This window comes from Papio anubis, chromosome 1 (genome assembly GCF_008728515.1).
Source record: "Papio anubis isolate 15944 chromosome 1, Panubis1.0, whole genome shotgun sequence".
Classification (NCBI taxonomy): Eukaryota; Metazoa; Chordata; class Mammalia; order Primates; family Cercopithecidae; genus Papio; species Papio anubis.
Window position 1 is genome coordinate 190627347 of NC_044976.1, and position 22488 is coordinate 190649834.

The 22488-nt window shown below is 39.9% G+C and overlaps 1 protein-coding gene across 7 annotated transcripts in view; it reads right to left on the reverse strand.

The window, feature by feature from the left end:
* Positions 1 to 17216: 17216 nt before the first annotated feature.
* GORAB (golgin, RAB6 interacting) overlaps positions 17217 to 22488 on the reverse strand; it is a 143988-nt gene continuing 138716 nt past the window's right edge. For all 7 annotated transcript variants that reach the window (XM_021930614.2, XM_021930593.2, XM_021930601.2 and 4 more), the window contains one exon: positions 17217 to 18633. In XM_021930614.2, the coding sequence (XP_021786306.2) occupies positions 18186 to 18633 (448 nt within the window). In that variant the 3' untranslated portion in view covers positions 17217 to 18185. The remainder of the gene's footprint in view (positions 18634 to 22488) is intronic.

Genomic DNA, 22488 nt, shown 5'->3' on the forward strand with positions numbered 1-22488 from the left:
GTTTTCCAACTTGGTTCCATTCTCCCTTTTTCTTTCAGTTATACCAATCAAATGTAGGTTTGGTCTTTTCAAATAGTTCCATATTTCTTTCAGGTTTTGCTTGTTCCTTTATTTCTTTTTTCTCTAACCTTGCCTTCATGCTTTATTTATTAAATTGATCTTCAATCTCTGATATTCTTTCTTCCACCTGATCAGTTCAGCTATTGATACTTGTGTATGCTTCGTGAAGTTCTCATGCTGTGTTTTCCAAGTCCTTCAGGTCATTTACGTTCTTCTTTAAACTGGTTATTCTAGTTAATAATTCCTTTACCCTTTTATCAAGGTTCTTAGCTTCCTTGCATTGGATTAGAACATGCTCCTTTAGCTCGGTGGAATTTGTTATTACCCACCTTCTCAGGACTACTTCTGTCAATTTGTCAAATTCATTTTCCATCCAGTTTTGTTCCCTTGCTGGTGAGGAGTTTTGATCCTTTGGAGAAGAGGCACTGGTTTTGGGGATTTTCAGCCTTTTTGTGCTGTTTTGTTCTCCTCTTTGCAGATTTATCTACCTTTGGTCTTTGCTGTTGGTTACCTTCGGATAAGAGTTTTTGCTTGGTCATCCTTTTTGTTGATGTTGATACTGTTGCTTTCTGTTTGTTAGTTTTCTTTCTAACAGTGAGGCCCCTCTTCTGCAGGTCTGCTGGAGTTTGCTGGGGGTCCACTCCTGACCCTGTTTGCCTGAGTATCACCATTGGAGGCTGCAGAGCAGCAAATACTGCTGCCTGCTCCTTCCTCTAGAAGCTTCATCCCAGAGGGGCACCTGCCAAATGCCAGCTGGAGCTCTCCTGTATGAAGTGTCTGTGAACCCCTTCTGGGAGATGTCTCCCTGTCAGGAGGCATGGAGGTCAGGGACCCACTTGAGGAGGCAGTCTGTACCTTATCAGAGCTTGAGCACTGTGCTGGGAGATCTGCGATGCTCTCTTCAGAGCCAGCAGTCGGGAACATTTAAGTCTGCTGAAGCTTCGCCCATAGCCACCCCTTCCCCCAGGTGCTCTGTCCCAAGGAAATGGGAGTTTTATCTATATGCCTCTGACTGGGGCTGCTGCCTTTCAGAGATACCCTGCCCAGAGAGGAGGAATCTAGAGAGGCAGTCTGGCTACAGCAGCTTTGTGGCGCTGTGGTGGACTCTACCCGCTCCTAACTTCCTGGCAGCTTTGTTTGCACTGTGAGTGGAAAACCCTCATACTCAAGCCTCAGTAATGGTGGATGCCCCTCCCCCCACCAAGCTCAAGCATCCCAGGTCAACTTTAGACTGCTGTGTTGGCAGTGACAATTTCAAGCCAGTGGATCTTAGCTTGCTGGGCTCCATGGTGTTGGTATCTGCTGGGCAAGACCAGTTGGCTCCCTGGTTTCAGCCCCCTTTCCAGGGGAGTGAATGTTTCTACGTCACTGGTGTTCTAGGCACTACTGGGGTATGAAAAACAAACTCCTGCAGCTAACTCGGTGTCTGCCCAAACAGCTGTCCAGTTTTGTGCTTGAAACCCAGGGCCCTTGTGGTGTAGGCACCTGAGGGAATCTCCTGGTCCTTGGGTTGCAAAGACCTTGGGAAAAGCATAGTATCTGGGCGGGATAGCACAGTCCCTCGTGGCTTCCCTTGGCCAGGGGAGGGAGTTCCCCGACCCATTGCACTTCCTAGGTGAGGTGATGCCCCACCCTGCTTCAGCTCGCCCTCCGTGGGCTGCACCCTCTGTCTAACCAGTCCCCGTGAGATGAACCAGGTACCTCAGTTGGAAATGCAGAAATCACCCACCTTCTGCATTGGTCTCACTGGGAGCTGCAGACCAGAGCTGTTCCTATTCAGCCATCTTGTCCCTACCAATCTAGTTTTAAAATGTAGATAAAAGACTAGAAAGAGCCACACATACTACTTTTTCCCAAGACCACTGGATTTGGTGGACAAAAGGTTTCAAGTCTATGTGAGCAGTTAACAAGGTATGCAAAGGGGCAAAATAACCCTGGTGTCTTTTTCAGTGTTGTTGTTCTGTTTCTAATAGGACTTGAAGAAGAAAGGCATTTGCTAACGGAAATAGAGCAGTGATTCAAAGTTAAAACCATTTTTCATGATATAGTAATAAAGAATAATACAACGCTGAAGAAATAACATTAAAACCCGAGGTTTAATAAGAAAACAGCTATGAAGTTTTTCCACAGATAGACAAGAGTCACCTGAAAAATAAGAGACTAGAACCTCTTGAACAAAGATTTGTAGGCCAAAGAGTAAGAAAGATGAGAGTCTTCAGGTAAGCAGCCTGTGTGTGTAGTCATGGAGGCCCCCTGGAGGGAGGGGTGAAATGCCAGCTGCCAGGTGACAGATGACGCAAATTCTTGGACATTACACTGAAATCTAGAAATTCCATTCCCTGTTGTTTGATGAAAAGCTCTCCTGTGTCCACCATCTGATTCTTCCCAGACCTGGCTTCTTTGTTAAGACTCATTCAGTCACCTGTGTCCTGTGCTCTGTACTTACGTCATTCTGAACTCTTCTAATCTCTTTTGGGCTAAGCATAACATGCTTTTTTTTTTTTTTTTTTTTTTTTTAAATTCTCATTGCTTTCTGATTTTCTGGTTAGAAAAACAAAAACAAAAAAAACAACACAAATAGGAGAGGAATGAGAATGGGCGGAGAGCAGGGAGGAGCATTAGACCTGCCTATAATCACAGGTGCCTCATTAGGACTGATTTATGTTTGACCAACCTAGAAAATGTTTTTACCAAAACAATCCAGTCCTAATTCATAGAGCTGTGTAGTCTTTCACCCTCAATCTGACTTAAACTAATAACCTAATTTAAACTCTGTAACTCACACATTGCCCAAGGCAAGGATTTAAAGTGAGAGTCAAGTGTGCAGTCTTTGACAAAATATACTTTCTCACCCCCTGTCACTTCTCCAGTTACCAAATCTTTTCCAACTTGTCTGGGCCTTCTGTGGCTGGAGCATAAATCAGGAGAAATGGGGGTGGAAATGGCTTTTTTTTTCTTCAAAGCAACAGGTACCCACCTCAACGAAGCATTAGAAATCCATAATGGTACAGGACACATGGTTTCCATTATGCCAACATAAAGCCTGTCCTAGCTGCTCTCGACTGTCTCTCTGGTGTACGACATCGCAGCCTCTTCTCTAGAGAACTCGATTTTTAAAAATCTGGAGAAGTTCTTGGATTCAAATCAAAAAGGGATCTTTTAGGCTCTCAGATCTAGTTTCTTGTTTGTATATACACAGAGAGAAAATGCTGATGGTATGGGGGCTTGGCATAGTCTCTGAGAGAGATTCTGTTAGGAGATTACTGACTTTAAATATCACTATCCTTTTGGGATTTCAGACTTCTCTGAGGCTGTTCACAGCCTGAGCCAGAATGGTCACGAGAGGCCTGGGAACAAACATGACACGCAACCTGAGGCAACAGCAATATGTTTATGACTTTGTTTCCTTCTCTTTTTTTCTTATTTTTTTCTCTCTTTCCCTTTTCCTGTCCTTCCCTCTCTGCCTCCCTCTTCCTTCATTCCTTCTTCTATTCTTCCCTCCTTATCTTCTTCTTTTTCTTCTTCTTCAGGACCTTTATTATTGATAGTTCGACTTCTCTTTTTGAGTTTTACGGTATATTCAGCACACTAGGCAGGTGGAAAGGTTAATAAATATTTCATATTTTTAAAATACCTTATTTCACTCCTTGTTTTTCCTAAGATTATTATTATTTTTACTCTGCTACTGCTTATATCAGTGGGCAGTAGCAATTGAGGTTCATGGACAAATGGGTCAACGGCTATGTATGATAAATGGATCTTTCCATGCCATTCAGAGTTATCTAGTAAGTAGGAAGACCAAGGACTCATGAAAAACCCATTTATCAAATCTTCTCACAGTGAAATGCCAAGAGATGTATGCATAAGGCCTGTCCTGCAAATAATTACAAGCTAGTGGAGGGGGGAAAAAGAGAAGAGAACCAATGTTTATTGAGTATCAAATAGTCATTAATCCTTTCAGTAAGCATACACTAAATATCTACTATGTGCTAGGAACTCTTCTAGGTGCCAAAGATACAGCAGTGAACACAACAGACAAAACCCGACTGACATACTTTGTAGTATAAACCCTAGGCATTTGTGCATGTAACTTTATTTGATACTCCCAAGAACTCTCTAAACCAGATATTATTATTCCAGTTTACACATGAGAAAACAAAACTGCAAACAGGTTAAATTACCAGTTTGTTAGGGGAAGAGCCTGGATTTCAAACTAAATCTGCCTGACTTTAAAGCCTGTGTACTTTCTGTTATACCACATGGTCTTTAGAGATTAATGAAATCCTAAGAGATACCTATAGGGCAAGACAGACTAGGGTAATTGCCAGTTGAGAAGAATCCAGATGAGTGATGCCTGGCAAAGGGCTGAGGCGGCCCAGGAGAATTTCTTGGAGGCCCTGAGTCTGAAGGATAGATGGAGCTTTGGCAAGAGAAGAGATAAAACAGGGCATACAAAGGTGCACAGACAGATATATCCATGGCTTATTTAGGAACAATAAGTAGAAATAGCTTAAATGAAAAGACATGGTCTCACAAGGGAGAATTGGGAGACAGAGCCAAAGAGAAGGGTCCGGGACAAATTGTGGTGTGTTTTAAACACTAGGGTTTGTACTGCATCCTGGGGCAGTAGAGAATGTGGAAGATGGGACTTAGACATTATGACAGTAAATGTCCTACTGCTCTATTACTACTAAAAGATGTTCTTCTTTCAAAGTAATCATTTACTTATTTGTAAAAGAGAGGATAATCTTGGACATATTTTTAGACGACTTCAAGAATAACTAATAAAAATGTTTGTAAATTGATGGACAAAGGACTAGCATATTATTAAATTTTCACCCTGGATATATTTTTTAATACCCATCAGATTCTTTTTTGGGCAGGCTTACTGTTCATACAACTGGATACATGAGTATTAAGCCAATAAAACGGGTTGAAGAATGTGAGAAATTTATCTACTACATGAAGTCATTGTTTCATATGTTTCTGAGGCTCCCAGTGGACTCTGAACACCAGATTTTTGTTACTCTCTGCTTTCCACATTGTACTTTCCCATGAGGAGATTCTTTTGATATCAGCATGGGGTGTATGGAATTCTTTGGGGGTGAAAGGTGTACTTTCTATTATAGTAACTTTCAATTTAACTAGTTCATTTCCATGCGCATAAAAAAAAAAAACCAAAAAAAAAAAAAACTGCTATCAATGCAATACAATTTGAAGGGACACACCGGATCTGTGTTTTAATTTTCTCTGGTGGCGTACAGTTCCTGAGTAAATTTGTTGAGCAGTTGGAATTGTTAAAGTCACATTAACATTGAAAAAAGAAGGTCCTGACATCAACATACTTGAATATCTGAATAATTTTGATCAGACTCCTATGCTCTTTCCTTCTTTCTTTTCTTTCTTTCTTTCTCTTTCTTTCTCTTTCTTTCTTTCTTTCTTTCTTTCTTTCTTTCTTTCTTTCTTTCTTTCTTTCTTTCTTTCTTTCTCTTTTTCTTTCTTTCCTTTCTTCCTTCCTTCCTTCCTTCTTTTTCTTTCTTTTTTCTTTCCCTTTCTTCCTTCCTTCCTTTCCCTCCCTCCCTCCCTCCCTTCCTTCCTTCCTTTCCTTCCTTCCTTCCCTCTCTCTCTTTCTTTCTTCTTTCTTTCTCCCACACTGGTTTGGTTTCTGGTTTTTCTCCTTTTTCTAATGAATCCAATACTATGTGGATTTTTAAATTTTGCCTGCTATAGTGCAAACAGTTCCTGTGGTATAACCTTTAGGTCAATTCTTCGGGTATTATTTGCTTGGTCTGTTCAGGAAAAATAAAATCACTTTCTTCTGCCCAGATCCTGTGTAATTGCATGAATACTCTGATTTAGTTGGCTCTGCAAATTTATCCCAAGGTGCTTTGACTGCAAAGATGGAAGAGAATTCATTATACATTCCTTGCTGAAATAGTGACCTGCAAATAATGATGGGGAAATCAACCTTGATGGCTGTGCTTTTCCTTTAGTCTAATTTCTTCTGAACTTTAGACTGTAACTTTTTTTGACTGGATAGCCTAAGGACATACTGGAATCTGACCAAGGGGGTGCCCAGACCTGGATTTTCACACCATGAAGCTGGTAACAGTTCTGACTTCAATACCTTGAAAAGTAGGTGATTTCAATTGCCCTGTTTCCTTTCAGGGGAAAATGCTCTCTTTGCACCTAAACAGTCTTCCGGTGCCTTTGACTGACAAGCATATTGTTATGATTATGACTGGACTTCTTGACTCCTGCAGGGATAGCATTTAAAACTGCCTGAGACTGGCACAAATCAAAATATTCATCAACTTAAACTATGTCAGCTAAAATGGGAAAGCCAAAATTGTAGTGTTTTATATCATGTCAGAAGTCCATGAACACAGTGCAAAACCTCTTAACTGTTTCCTTGCCGAGAGAAAAGCCTTAGTACGCTGCATAATTGAAGTTATTTGGATTTTTTTTTTTTTCAAAATTACACCCGTCATGAAAATGCCTTGTATTTCTCCTTTTATAGTGCCCATCAGTTGTTTGGGTTTGTTAACTCTTCCTTCCCATTCATTGATTCATTTGATCATTAAATGCACACTTTTGAATGCCTACTGTGTGCAGGGCACTGTATTTGCCTTTATGGAGAAAGGGAACTAAACCCTTGCAAACTGTTTACTGGTGGCCTGCTACAAGGTAGAGATATATCCATAAATGGCCATAAAATGAGCAGTATAAAAAGCAGTATAAAATGTGGTATGTATAGATAAGCTGCCAGGGTAGTTCAATAAATATGAAATCACTTCTACCCAGGCAATGGTAAGCTGAATATTGAAGGGATTGTCTGCCCAGCCTCCACTTTTTCTTTCCTCCATCAGTGGTGGGTGCTTCTTTGCCATTTTATAAAATGGGATCCTATCCTTCCCTACAAGGGGTCTCTCATCTACAGTTAATTTATTATTGACCCAGTTGGCCCAATCAGAAGATCCATTCGAATCCAAATATTAGAGCAAGAGATTTCAGTCTCAGCATGGCAGGAAGAGGAGCACAAATTTAGGCCCTGTCTACAGAGCGGAAGAGAAAAGCCATGAAAAGAATGAACAAAGCCAACATGCAAAGAACAGAAACCAGAGGAAGCATGGTTCTGATAGAAACCCACAGCTTTGGTGCTTTCATGAAGCGTGATCACATTTCTGTCTTAGACTCCAGTCCTTCCTGCTCCTTCTCCTAGCACCTGCATTATATTTTCTCTGAGGGAAGTGGTAGGCAAAAATGAGTTGATTTCTATTACTTACATCCCAAAGAACCCTATCTAATGTGGAAGGCTTTGTTAAGAAAGAAGGAAGACGAGTTCATCTCAATTTAACAGAGAATAAAAAAGAGAATAGAAATTCTATTGTAGCAGGATATTTTGATGTATTAACCAATGTGTTTTTCCCGTGATTTCCTGTTACCCTTGACCCTCCCCCATCCCGCCAGCTAGACCATGAGTCATTCCTTGCCTCAAGGGAGGGTTGTCACAGCAGAACCAGAGAACAAAAGAGACAAATTCTTGGCTTTCAAGTTTTAAAAGCTGAGCTTCAGGCTTCAGACAAGAAAGATTTGGAAGAAGAAGATTTGATTAATTTGAGCCAAATTTTTTTCCCTGCGCTCGTATGATAAAAATTCCCCTGGCTGGGATACAAGAGGCGATTCTAAGGCAAAGCAAGACGGTTCGATGCCGCTGAGTTCCTGGGAAGGGGCCCCTGCACTCTTCTCCTGTCCTCCTCTTGCTGAGCGCTGGCCTGTGTGTGGGTTTTTCAGGTTCTGAGAATCTGGAGACCTGTGGCTTATTTCCTTGTTGGAATCTAGGAGATGGCAAACCTCAGAGAGATCCTCTATACTCAGCATTGGATCAGAGGAGCTGCATGGCACATCTAGAGCAGAAGAGTGTAGGGTTTCCTCAGAGAGTTTTCTATAATCTCAGAGTGGTAAGGGAGGTGAACCTATTATTTTCTGGGACCTTGAGATGGGTGTAGAAGTGGCTGAGAGAGACCCAGACCTAGTGGAATCCTGCAGTCTTGTCTAAGGGATAATGAAGATGTAGTCCACATGGACTGAGTACTGGGCACCATTGGTCCCATCTACAGCTTAGAGGATGCTAGCCTGGAAAGATAACAACCAACAACCAAACCTGAGACACACCAAGGACCTTGAGTCATTCTGGGAAAGTAGCTCTTATACCCTCCGAGTAGCAATCTGAGCACGTTAGACCCACAATTCTCTACTCTTTGCACTGAATACTTCCCCAAACAAAAACTCTGATTAGATAGTTTAGACATCATATAGATGTGGCACATACTTCTATGGGGCAGAGTTCCTGCTAATCACACTAAGGATGGCGGGCCTCCCTTTTGGGTCAGCCTATATTTCACTGCCTCAAAGAACTTGCCGGAGTTCCTGATTCAACCCACTATGGCATATTAGGTTTTTTTTATTTTCTTTTAATTTTTTTTTTTTTTTGAGACAGAGTCTTGCTCTGTCATCCAGGCTGGGGTGCAGTGGCACAATCTGTGTTTACTGCAACCTCCGCCTCTAGGGTTCAAGTGATTCTTGTGCTTCAGCCTTCCAAGTAGCTGGGATTACAGAGGCACACCACCACACTCGGCTACATTTTTTGTGTTTTTAGTAGAGACAGGGTTTCACCATGTTGGCCAGGCTGGTCTTGAACTCCTGACCTCAGGTGATCTGCCCGCCTCGGCCCCCCAAAGTGCTGGGATTATATGCATGAACCACCATGACCGCCCAGCATGTCAGTTATTTATTGCTGCATTAAAAAACACCCAACACTTAATGTCTTTAAACAACAACCATTTTATTTGCTTCTGATTCTGGGGACAGAACAGAAGAACTGCCCATTTGATCCTAGCCCAATTCGCTGACACACAGAATGGTGAGAAAATAAGATGGTTGTTGTTTTAAGCAACTCTTTTTCCTCAAAGTCATGCTGAGACATGGTTTTTACAGAGTGAAGTCATGCCTTTTAGGTGTATCGTTTTATGTAAGCCATTGAGTTTTGGGGAAGAATTGGTACCTAGAACTGAGATGCTGTTGTAACAAAAATCTAAAACATATGTCTTTGGCTTTGGGACCAGGTAGCAGATAGAGGCTGCAAAAGCAGGGGAGAAACTGCATATGGAAAGATGGAAAGAGGGCAGCCCATATTATCCAGTGGTGGAAACAACTGGCAAAAAATAACACCCACGATAACTCAGAAAACAGAAAATGTGCCTAATGAATTTCTGGCAAAGGAGATTTCTAGACAGAATATTGATCATTTGAGTGTTTCTAGATGCGTATCATAAGGTACTATGAGAGAGATACTACAAAAACAGACAAAAATGTTTCAGTTTGCAAGCAGAATTTAAAGAAAACAGAGAGGGCTAAGGCTTATTGGGTTGGAAAATAAAACTGTTTCTCATCCTTAGCATTGCCAGCTGCTAGAAGATTGTGAAAGTAAGAAACAGGTTCAGGGTAAATTATACCAAGGGTGTGACTATAAGACCTTTTGTTAAAACCTCAGAAATATTTAAGGTGGTGATGCCTTGAACTTCTCAGCAAGACAAAAGGGCTTTTAAGAAGCTTAGTGCCTATATTAGTCAGCTTAGGCTACCATAATAAAATACCACAGGCTGGGTGGCTTAAACAACAAAAATTTATTTCTCACAGTGCTGGAGGCTAGAAAAATCTAAGATCAAGGTTCTGGCCAATTTGTTTTCTGTTGAGGGCCCCCTTCCTGGCTTGCAGATGGCCACCCTTTCACTGTGTCCTCGTGTGGGGAGGTGTGTGTTAGCTCTCTGGTGTCTCTTTTTATAAGGACACTAATCCTATAGATCAAGGCCCAGCCCTTATGACTGCATTTAAACTTAATTACCTCCTTACAGGCCCTATCTCCAAATATAGTCACACTGGGGATTAGGGATTCAACATGTGAATTTTGGTGGAACACATCTCAGTCCACAGCAGAGGTATTGTTTCATAGCTGCCTAAAATAAATATGTCTTTGGGGTTATGAATGAACCCCACTAAGACTCTGTATTAGTCCTTTTCTTTTTTTTTTTTTAAAGACAAAGTCTTACTTTGTCGCCCAGGCTGGAGTGCAGTGGTGCTCTTGGCTCCCAGCAACCTCTGTCTCCTGGGTTCAAGTGATTCCCTTGCCTCAGCCTCCTGAGTAGCTGGGATTACAGGCATGTGCCACCATGCCCAGCTAATTTTTGTATTTTTAGTAGAGACGGGGTTTCATCATGTTGATCAGGCTAGTCTCAAACTCCTGACCTCGTGATCCGCCTACCTCAGCCTCCCAAAGTGCTGGGATTACAGGTGTGAGCCACTGTGCCCAGCCATAGTCTGTTCTCATACTACTATAAAGAACTGACCTAGACTGGGTAATTTATAAAGGAAAGAGGTTTAATTGACTCACAATTCAGCATGGTTGGGGAAGTCTCAGGAAACTGACAATCATGGCAGAAGATAAAGGGGAAGCAAGGCACCTTCTTCACAAGGCAGCAGGAAGGAGAAGTGCCGAGCGAAAGGGGAAGAGCCCCTTATAAAATCATCAGATCTCATGAGAACTCACTCACTGTCACAAGAACAGCATGGGAGGAACTGCCCCCATGGTCCAATTACCTCCACCTGCTCTCTCCTTTGACACATGGGGAAAATAAGGGTTATAATTTAAGATAAGATTTGGATGGAGACATAATGCTTAACCATATCAGATTCAAAGAAAACCTAAAAAATTTTAAAAGAGTTGTATTGACAAAAGCATCACCTGCTTGAACTAAAAGAGGAGACTTTACAAAATGTAAAGAAGCCTCAGGACCATCAAAAGTTTTTATGGTCAGGAAGCTGGCAGAGAAAGCTACTAAGTTGCAAACATGGATCATTCCTTCAGGAAAAACAAAAACAAAAACAAAATACAGATATTTCAGAGTGCAGAGCCAAGAATTGTGGAAAACATAGAACTAGGTAACCACTCCCAGAAAGCAGAATTAAACCCAAATTATACTCAGTGTCTCCAGAAAAGAGATTCCTGACAATATGTCCCAGGCTAGATTTCAGGATGCTTCCCACTTGCTTCCTGTTCCTCTTCTTCTTTTTGTTTTTGCTATTTTATTTTTCCAGACTGGATCTTAGTCTGCTGCCCAGGCTGGAGTGCAGTGGTGCAATCAGAGTGCAGTGGTGCAATCATAGCTCACTGCAACTTTAAATTATGGGCTCAAGCAATACTCTTGCTTCAGCCTCTTGAATATCTAGGACTACATGTGTGTGCCACTATGCCTGGATAGTTTTATTATTTTAAAAACTTTCTGTAGAGATAAGCTCTCACTATGTTGCCCAGGCAAACTTATGGCCTCAAGTAATTCTTCTGCCTCAGCCTCCCAAAGTGCAAGTAATATAAGTGTGAGCCACCATGCCCAACCACCTTTTCTTTTAAAAAGGGAATGTCTCCTAAAGCTATCCTATTCCCCTCACCACTGTGTATTGAAGTGTGGTGAGGACAGGTAAATTTTCATTTTAGTTCACAAGTTTTTAGATTAAGAGGAGTCATGTTGGAAGTTCAAAACCTGAGGTGCCTCATTCCCATCTGGACTTGATTAGATGATGAAACCTTGGACTCCACATCTGAAACCAGAATGGGATGGATGAGACTTTTTGGGGAGGTGGTGAATACATTTTTGTACCTGTAAAGGATGTAATTATTGTAACAAGGCAGCCGACTGTGGTAAATTATTTACAAAGATCACAACAATCCCTCTTATTCCTATATGAATGTGACTTTCCTACCCCTCCCATCAAGTTATCAAGACTGTTTGTTCACCACTTGAATCTTAGCCAGTCTCGTGACTTGCTTTCATCAGTGGACTGCAGCAAGTAATGTGATATGACTTCAAGAAGCCCTGCACCTTCTACTGCTGCCATCTTGGAACCCTGGGACCTCCATGAATAGAAGCCCGAGCAAGCTCCTGAGACTGAGAGACTAAATGGAAAAAAAGGTCTAGGTGAAAGGCATCACCAACTGCCAGAATGTGAATGAGGCTGTCTTGGATCATCCAGCCCTAGGAAAGTCACCTGCCTACTGCAATCACATGAGTGATCCCCAGCAAGATCAGCAGAATTTTCCAGCTGAACCTAGACCAAATTGCTGACCCATAGAACTCTGAGCAAATAAAAGTGGTTATTGTTTCAAGACACTAAGTTATGCAGTGGTTTGTTATGCAGCCATAAACAACAGATATATGTGCCTAGAATGGCAGAGTTAGTTTCCCTTCTCTACTAGCATGTTGCACCAGCAATAGGAAAAGGACAGGTTGGGGTCATTTTCCTCAAATGGAGATTATCATAGCACAGGCAAAGGCTTCAGGAACTCATTTCTCAGCCCATGCAGTAGGATATGATTTCAGGATGTCCTCAAGTCCTCTCCAGGTACACTACCATTCCCCAGTTCTCTCACCTGCTCTCTGATGCTTGGCATTTCTTTAGTTGGGGGCTAAGAGTTATACTACACAAATTAAAATACATTACTTTAAAATATTCCATTGTATTAAAATGCAAACACTCTTGAGAAGTAATCTACTAACTTAACATTTCCCCAAGATTCAAGTAACTGTCTTCAGATCTTCTCCAAAGAGCGTATTTTGAAAGAAAGAGCACTGGTCCCCTGAAAGAGGGCTTAGGCTAAGAGAAGCCATTGTTTGCCTAGACTTTTGTTAAGAATACAGACCTGTCTTGTGCCATGGGAGACTAGTAGGACCACAGGAGACCTTGCCCTCTTTGTTTCGTATCTTCTGAAGTGATCAGACAGAAACATGGAGAGGAATACAGCAATAAGACACCTGCTTCTATCTGCAGGGCTTTCCAGGGTCTCTGTCAGAGCTGGGTACTTCTCGCCCCATCTTATGGCTACTGGGCATCTCATCTCTCATCCTGGTGAAAGACTTGTCACCACCATAGTGTGCGGTTTAGTTGATCACTAGTTCTAGGGTGCTCCCTCTCTTCTACCAACAGCATAGTGGTAGGGGAGGAAAAGCTCAGACTAGAAAGTTCAAGATGCTTCTGGCTCTGACACTGGAGCCAAGCCTACTGGTAATTTCTGAGGGAAATGCACATGAGGTGAATGAACCACAGTATGGGAAATGTTGGGAAATGACCCAACATGCTTCAGGGCTAAGCGACTGTAATCATAATTCTACCAGACTGTACTTCCATATTTAAGGCTACTGATTTTCAAGTTTGTGTCTGAACTGCCTGGTTTTTGCTTGGTTACAGATATGAAATAGTTAATTCTACAGTTTTAAATTTAGTGAAAGCTGTGGTATAAATACACAGCTTCAGAATGCTGGATACAACTAATGGCCACATGTACTATACACATGGTAATATTACCCAACAACTGAAATAATGGCTCATGAAATGACTCTTCTAACTCCAATTATTCATTTCCTTCTCATTCTCCCTCTAACAGCAGTGACACTAGACATTGCAGGTTTACTTCACTCCTCATCTGAACCTTTGGCCTAGTGACTTATCCCTTGAGGCATGCTATAATCACTAAGAAATGTTATCCCTGTCACTTCTTATTGCTTAATTATGGTTCTATTTTAGGCTCCTGGAATTATTTGGCTTGGAAAGACCTCCCTTATGTGTGATCTTTGAACAAGCCTCCATGTTGAGTTATCCTTGAGCTCACATTGTCTGTTCCATTTACATCTTGTTCTGACTTAGGCAATACTTAACTGCCCCTTGGTTCCACAACACCTTGAGTAATTGTAATGAGCTCTAACATTTAAGCTATTTTTCATCTAAAGAGATACCATCAACCCTCAGTCAGAAAGGTCTGTTCTTAAAGTAGTTTTTCCCAATGCCTGATGGAGTTTTGCACTGATGAATTCCAATGGGTCCCCTATTTTAAACCAGTGACAGGGAAAAAGCTTCCCTCTTTCCGATTCACTCTTGTCCTGGGGACTGTGCTTTAAAAACTCAAAATCTGCACATATTGTCTCTTTTTTTTCTTTTCTTTTTTTGACATGGTCTCACTGTGTTGCCCAGGCTGGAGTGCAGCGGCATGATTTTGGCTCACTGCAACCTCTGCCTTCCAGGCTCAATTGATCCTCCCACCCCAGCCTCCCAAGTAGCTGGGACCACAAGCGCACACCATCATATTTGGCTAATTTTTTGTATTTTTGGTAGAGATGGGGTTTTGCCACATTGTCCAGGCTGGTCTTGAACTCCTGAGCTCAAGTCATTTGCCCACTTCGGCCTCCCAAAGCGCTTGGTTGTATATGTGTTGCTTCGTAGTACTAAAGGCGAACTGAAAGATATGGCAGGTCCTAGGCACATGCATAGACTGCAAAACTGGATAGAATAAAGTTGAGTGTTCTACAAATTTGGGACTTCTGGAGGATACATCCATGTTCAGTGTTCCAATCACTTATTTTGCTTTCCATTAAGACATTGTTTCATATCAGCCTGTTTTATGAATGTGAATCCTATTGCTTCAATTAGAGTATGAGCTTCTCAAGAACAAAAGGCAGAGATCATATGCCTCTTACATAGCTCTGTCCCTATAGATAGCTCTACTCAGTTGTTTGATCAATTGCATAAATAAATGATATTGTATTTTCAAGACAGCTGTTTGGGATTAGGAGCTTGCAAAAATAGCCTGACATTAAGATAAAGCCAGATTGGAGAACAGTGTCCTGCTTCATCCCGCCAGAGAATAGTTCAGATCAGGCCTAGGATAGATCTATGTTGAGAAAGGGTATAATTACCCTGATCCAGAGTGGCCCCAGGTCTTGCCTGGCAGACTGAGTTACATCTATCAGGGCCTTTTAAAAGGCTTACTTGGCTCCTTAGAAATATAAATAAACTCAAAACATCATTTATAAAGGTCACTGGGAATGGCCGGGGTCAGAATAACTTGAGTCCATTTTGGGCCAATGCCACAAAGAGGAAGTTGCTGAATACTTAGATAAGTTCCTTGAGAGTACTATGTTGCTAAATGCAAACCCAGAATGAGAAGTTTATAGCTGAATTTTTACTCTGTAATTCAAATGCCAATCCAGCAATGAAATACGCTGTAGGAATTCCAGTAAGAGATTATCATCTGACTTGGAAACCAGCTGTCCTCAGTGAATACAAAGATTTACCACCTGCAAGTGCTGTAATTCAGCAGAACTATGCAGAGGTGAAAAACTCAAGTTTTTATTTAAGTGCAATGAAGACTGTGCTTTAACAAATTTTGCTTCTCTGAAACCCCCCCAAAATGGCCCTAAAGAAAGGAATAGAAAATCAAAGTATAAAAACCCTTCAATTCAGGAATTTAAGTTTACCCAAGTAAACGTATACTTTAAGTGAGAATTACTACAATTTGGTAAAGATTATCTTTTATATAGAACAAGTGAGATAACACAAAGAGGTGGCCCCTAGATTACTTTTCATATCATTAAGAATCCACACCTTAGCTCTAAGAATTTGAGAAGTGGAAGCAAGGAGAAAAGTTTAACCCCGGGAGGGACAGCTCTATAAAGTGCTGCAATAAACTCATGGCAGTAATTTTGAACCAGTAATTTCCTTCACAGAAATTAACAATTATTGTGTATTTGTGAATTTATATATCAAACCCTTTCAAACGTACTGTATTTTATTTTAAACATGTCTATGTCAGGGTGATCCCAGAAAAGCCAGTGCATATGGTCTTCATACCAATGAACCCTCACTTCTCATTCATTTGCTCTTCTTCCTCCCACAGATGGGATACAGCTGCCTTTGTATAAAACTGATGCAATATGACTTTGTCACTTATATCATCACCTGAGTACTCTCATACCACCCTAGGAAAGCCAAGCAAGGTAACATTTTTTCAAAATAATGGGTTCAGTCGACCTTTTATAGCCACATTTGAAAGCACTTCTCTCTCTCACACACACATGCACACACACACACTCCTCCTCAACAGGTTATAAAGCAAAATTTGCAAGTAGAAGGATGCAGCGCAGTGAACTTCACAGCCTGAAATATGTAAGTGACACATCTGGAATACGGAACAGCAACTTTACTAGCACTTTAAATTTCAAATGAGCCAGCTGGCCAATAAGCTGCTACTGAAATCTTGGGCTCTCAAATTCCTCACTATAAAATAAAATGAGGCTGGGAGCAGGGGCTCACGCCTGTAATCCCAGCACTTTGGGAGGCTGAGGTGGATCACCTAAGGTCAGGAGTTTGAGACCAGCCTGGCCAACACGGTGAAGCTTTGTCCCTACTAAAAATACAAAAATTAGCCAGGCGTGGTGGCAGGCGCCTGTAATCCCAGCTACTCAGGGGGCTGAGGAAGAACTGCTTGAACCCGGGAAGCGGAGGTTGCAGTGAGCTGAGATCGTGCCACTGCACTCCAACCTGGGCAGCAGAGTGAGAGTCCGTCTCAAAACAAAAAACAAAAAAAACAAGATTAAATTAGATTATCTCTGAGGTCTCATCTAACTTATTTTTTTTTCATGGTTCTCATTTCTTCATGTATCTTTGAAGTGTTCAGACTGAGAATTAAGATTGCACATATCTGCATTTAACCAATATTATAAAACCTCATTGATAATCAGTTTTCCTTAACAGAGGCTTAACAAAAGTAAGTAACTGTATGTACCACAAGGAGATCCAAGATGCATTATTGTCACACAATGCTTAACACATACTAAACTGTTAGAAATTTTTTTAAGGTAAATGAAAGACACTGTGAGTACATCAGACTTGTCTATTCCTTAGAAAAAGAAGTGTGTTAGACAATGAAACTTTTGGCTTTTATGTATGTCATTCATAAATAAAAGCAAAACTATCTATAGAAATGCTTTAGAGAAGTCAGTAATGAAATGTTATACTTTCAACTCAAATTACATAATATAAAAATATAAAGCTCATCTATATTATTATTACCAGAAGATAATACCCTCAAACAAACCCATTTAAAAACAGGACGTCCCTAAGTTTTTCAGAAACTTTTATGGATACAATCTTATATTTGTGCTTATGTTCTCTGATAATAATTGTTTTTTTTTTTAAGTCCTCAAAGGTAATATTTTGACTTTTTGGAATTTCTGGTAAATAAATCATAATTTAATGTGATACTCACAGACTTTGTGAGAAAATTACAATATTTATTTACACATTTACATACAGCACAATGTATTGGTCAAATACTAGTAACAGGTAATTAACAAACTAACAAGAAAATCAGCTTTTAAATGCTTCATGACAGGGTAATTCATGTCCAACATATCAAACACATATTTATAGATAACTTTAGAAAGAAAATACATCCTTTTTTGATCATCACAAGTAGCAATGAGATTTTCTATATTATTTTCAGCCTCACTTTAGAAATGTTTTAATTGTCTAAATTTAATCAATTCATCCATTAAAGGAAAGACAATATAATAGTAAAATTACATGTATGTTTATATATACGTGTGTGTGTGTCAAATAACAAAACGCAGGTTGTAAACTAAAACCATTTGAAGGTAAATTGAAGACAAAAGTGATCCTGGCTTCAGCTGTCTGGTTCTTCACATAAATTCCAATTTCCAAGTTTTACAACTCTAGTAATATCCAGATAGATAATTCAACCTGCAACTTTTTTCTTCGATTCCTGTCTTTCTCTTTTTCACACTGTAATTTTTGTCTTTTTACTGATTAAATAAAATAGGACTTCCAGTCTTAATACATCTCCCAGGAGAAGTGAAATGCGTTCAACTAGGTATTGAGTATCATTTTCCATTCTACTTTTCTATATTTATCTGGTCTAAAAACACTCCAACCATGTAGTTTTTCTTCCATCCTTTTAAGTCACTTAACTTTAATTCAGTAAAAAGGGTAATGGAACACTGAAAGAACTGGGCCAAAATCAAGGTGAAATATACCCCCAGAAATAAACTTATCATAATTTTGGATTTTAGAATGGCCAAACATATTAATTTACTAAAACTAATCATGAATTCAAAAATCAGCATTGTTTTAAAGAGGTTTTTATTGGAGGTGAGGGCATAATCTACTGCAAAAAGTATACTTTACTGAATACCATATTAGTTCAAAAGAATACCAGAACTTCATGTGGCCAAAGCAGCTGAAATGTCATTACCTTCTTGATTTGGGCAGTTTGGACTATGAAAGGGGATGCTATTGGAATTTCCACACTGTTCATCTACCTTTGGGGAAACAGCTTGTTCTTGACACTTTTTGTTCTCTTTTGCAAATTGGAAAGTCACACTCTCCTCAGCAGGCTGAAACGGCCTCTCTAAACGAACCACTGGTTTCCTTGCTTCTACTTCTTGTTCACGTAGCAATCTCTCTACCTCCACCTCAAGCTCCAGAGTCTCTTCATCAGCTTGTACATCTAGTTGTTGCATCAACTCCTCCAACTTCTTGGCCTTTCGGAGCTCATTTTGCTGTATGATTGTACAAAGGTGTTCAGTGAGTTGCTCTTTTATCTCAGTCTTGCGCTGCAGATCTAGCTTTGCTGCAATATACTCTGCTTCAGCCCTGTCAAACCGCTTCCTGTAAGGATGTGTATAAAGATAGGTCCATCAGTTTTCCATTGAAGAAGATATTCAAAAGAGGATCTAGAAACAATAATTAAACTCCAAAATTGGGAAAAAATAGATAATGAAGATATGGGTATTACTGCTTTACAAACACTTGTCTACATGTTAGACAAACTAGGCCATGGCTGCTGAAACTTTCACAATATCCTTACTTGAATTCACCTAATAAAACACATCATTCTGCACGAATGTTTTCTTTCCAAAGCTGTTTTTGAGAGAAGGCAGTCTAAAAGGTTAATTCAGTGGTAGGCTACTTCCGGGGTGGGAGGATGGGGAGCCCTGATTTGTAGCGTTTACATTTCCATGGGATAACTACTACCACCCTGTCCAATTTCAAGCCACCAAGGTGATATTACTGAATGCAGAACTGGGAAGAGATACACAAAATCCACATGAGCCAGGGTAAGCTAGCTTTAGCACACAGCTGGTTAAATTTATAAGAAGTAAGACAAGAGATGGAGAAAGTGGAAAATCGTATCTCTTGATTAATAAATTAGAAAAAAAGAGACAAATTCTGATGGAGAAAGATACGGACAGTGGTTGGGAGATGAATATAAATGGGACAGAGCACACCCAGCAAAATGATACTGGGTGACAGCAAGACATACACATCAAGTAGAAAACCTCATGAGAGCTATATGCAGGATTTCTCAATCTTGGCGCTACTGACAATTTGGGCCATATAATTATTTGTTGTGAGAAGCTGTCCTGCACACTGCAGGATGCTAAAGCGCATCACTGGCTTCTACCCATTAGTAGCCAGTAATTCTCAAAAGTTGTAACAAGCAAAAGTGTCTGCAGGCATTGCCAAATGTCCCTTTATTGGACAAAAATGCTCCCACTTGAGAATCCTTGGGTTAAGTTGTTCTCACTCTCTCCACTACTCCATTTACACTTAGTAGGAAATTTTACATATTTACACATGTATAAACTCTGTTGATAGGTAATCTTATGTAAAGTCGTATGTGAAGCAGAGCAATTCTACCGGAGAAGTCACCATGCAATCTCACTTTTTTTCTTCTGCATTAGGTCAGTACAAAAAGAAGAGTTATCGTATCTTAATTTATTGTCTTTTGTCTTTCCTATACAATTTGTTGCTTTTCTTTTTGCAACAAGAGGGTCCTTCCTCTTTGTCAGAAAAAAGGTTGATTTCCAACTAGTTCTTCAATTTCATTGCCATTAGCAGTTGTGAAGGCCACGCTGCTTTACCTGTTATGAGTGCCTACATCAACTTAGTGTAATGTATAGCTTCTAGTATAAGAGTTATGGCAAAAAGAAACAGGTGTATCTCCTAATTTAGGATTCTCTGTCTTGGAAAAAAAATACAGTGAAAATAATAAATGGCTTTCATTTTAGACAACTCAGGGTTCAAAACGTTCCTGACAATTACCGTGTGTGCCCGTTTTGGTTAAGGCTTTTCGTGGATGCAAAGAACAGATATCCAGTCAAACTAGCTCAGGTAAAAATTGGGTTTTATTGTAGGCTGCAAGAGGCAATTTCATAGTCATGTCATCAGAATCAAAGGCTATTCTCTTCAATGCTTAGAAGCAACACATTTTCTCTCATTTCAGCTCTCCTATCATACTCACAGCCCAGTATGGCCACCACCTGCAATCTGTAACAAATTCACTCCACTCAATCTCTCAGTGATCCAATTCCATAGTCTCAGAGAAGAACCTAGGTTTGCCCAGCTCATCTCAGCTTAAACAGAACTCTTAGTGTCAGGCCATGCCATGAACCACTACTTAGCCTATGGATTAAATGTACTGGAGTCGGTAGCCCATCTTTGTTCTAATTAGATATGCCCCAGGGTCAGCATCCTGAGTCCAAAACACAGTCAGGTTCCTCTGGAAGGGGTTGGGGAAGAGGCATGCAATAATTGAAAATTCCAGTACAGAGACTCTGGGCAGTTACTTAAGCTGAGTCTTGGTCTATCTGTAAAACAATGACGATAAAATACCTCATAGGAGTTTTGAGTATTAAACAGTATAAACGGGGCAAGCTTCCAGTCTCGTGTATGGTAGGTGCTCAAGAAACAGAACTTCTCCTTTAGAACACCAGAATCAAAAAGTACTGTTAATGTATTAGTAAGCATGAATCTAAAATTAAGATTACACAAAATTTAGGGACCTGGTATTTATACTTGAAAACTCATTTACATAATGTTAATCTATCATATTTCCTTTTTTTAAATTAAATATAGTAAATGTAAGAATGAGAGTGCCCATTATCTTTCAATAACCCTCTATGTTAAAAGAATTGTTCTAAAGGAACTCTACTGGATACCTAGTTCCCTTATTTCCATCCTTTATAACATACCCTGTTCATGTAATATTCTTGCAACAAGACAGGGGTTCTGACATTCTCAATAGGTGTATGAATGCCCTGACCTGACCGTGACTCAAACCTCCCTTCTCTGCAAGTCTGTGGTCTCCTTTAGCCAGTCAAAATCAATCAGTAGAGATTTACAGTATGGACTCATGAATACTGAATTGAAATTAACATCTGCAAATAGGTCCCTTGGTTTCCACTGATCTATCACCCTGGATAAATCACTGAAGATTTTGTATTTTGTTTATTTATTCAAAGTCTTTCTGGTCAGAAATATGAATATATACTCTCCTACAGAGTGATTTAACATTTAAAATATTGATTAGTTTCACAAACTGCACTACCAGCCTACAGTCAGGTGGGTAATACCAAAGTAGTGTATGATGACATTCTGGAACAAAATAATGAGAGCATTATACATAACATAGTAAGACAGAGTGAACTGGAAATGTAATTATACAATTGTTTTGTTATTTTAAAGGGGGATGGAATGGATCAATGAAAGTTATTTTTAAAGGATTTTAGAAAGTATCTCTTTGTTTTGGTATCCCCTGAAATGTTTAAAAACTCAACCATTAACCCTCTGTATAGCACTGGGTTCCATGGGTCCACTTTTAGTTTTTCAGTTCCTTTTCTGAGCAGTTCTCACTATTTGTATAAATTAGCATTTCATAATTTTTACCTTTTCTTAAGCCTTTCAAACAATGAGAAAATTTACTTATTTAAAAAAACAAAATAAATTATATTTTGCAATTACTAGAGAGGTCCAATGAACCCTTTCATAAATCTAAGATAGAGGATTATTGCAGTAGTTTTATATTTCCTGTATCTTGAAACATTCTGCCATTTCATCATCCTAGGAATTATTTCATCATTACTTATCAATTATTCTCTTTTGCAATAAAAAATTAAAATAAGAAAATAATGATCTAAAAGGATGCAATAAGTTATCATTGTTGACCTTCTTTACTGTGCTGTACAAAGTACTATGTCACCTCCAGAAGGTATAAAAGAAGACTGAAAACACCATTTTTGAAAACTGTTTTTAGTTTTCATTTCTGCCTATCCAGTATTAGCAAAGTAGAGACAACTGACAGAGGAAGACATTTTGCCACTGTTACAGAAATCAAAAGATGAATCCTGTGGTAGGCTAAAAAATGGCCTCCCAAAGAGAATTCCTAATTCCTGGGACCTGTGAATATTACTTTCTATGACAAATGAGTGAAAATTACCTTATATGGAAAAATATGTGATTAAGGTAAAGGATTTGAAAGGAGTTTATTTCAGATTATACTGTTGGACCCTAAGTGTAATCACATGCATCTTTTTAAGAGAAAGGCAGAGGAAGTTTTGAGAGAGAAGAAAAGGCAATATAACTATGGAGGCACAGAATGGAGTGGCGTGGCCACAAGCCAAGGGATGCCCACAGCCACTAGAAGCTGGAAGAGGCAAGAAATGGATAGCTAGAGTCTCTGAA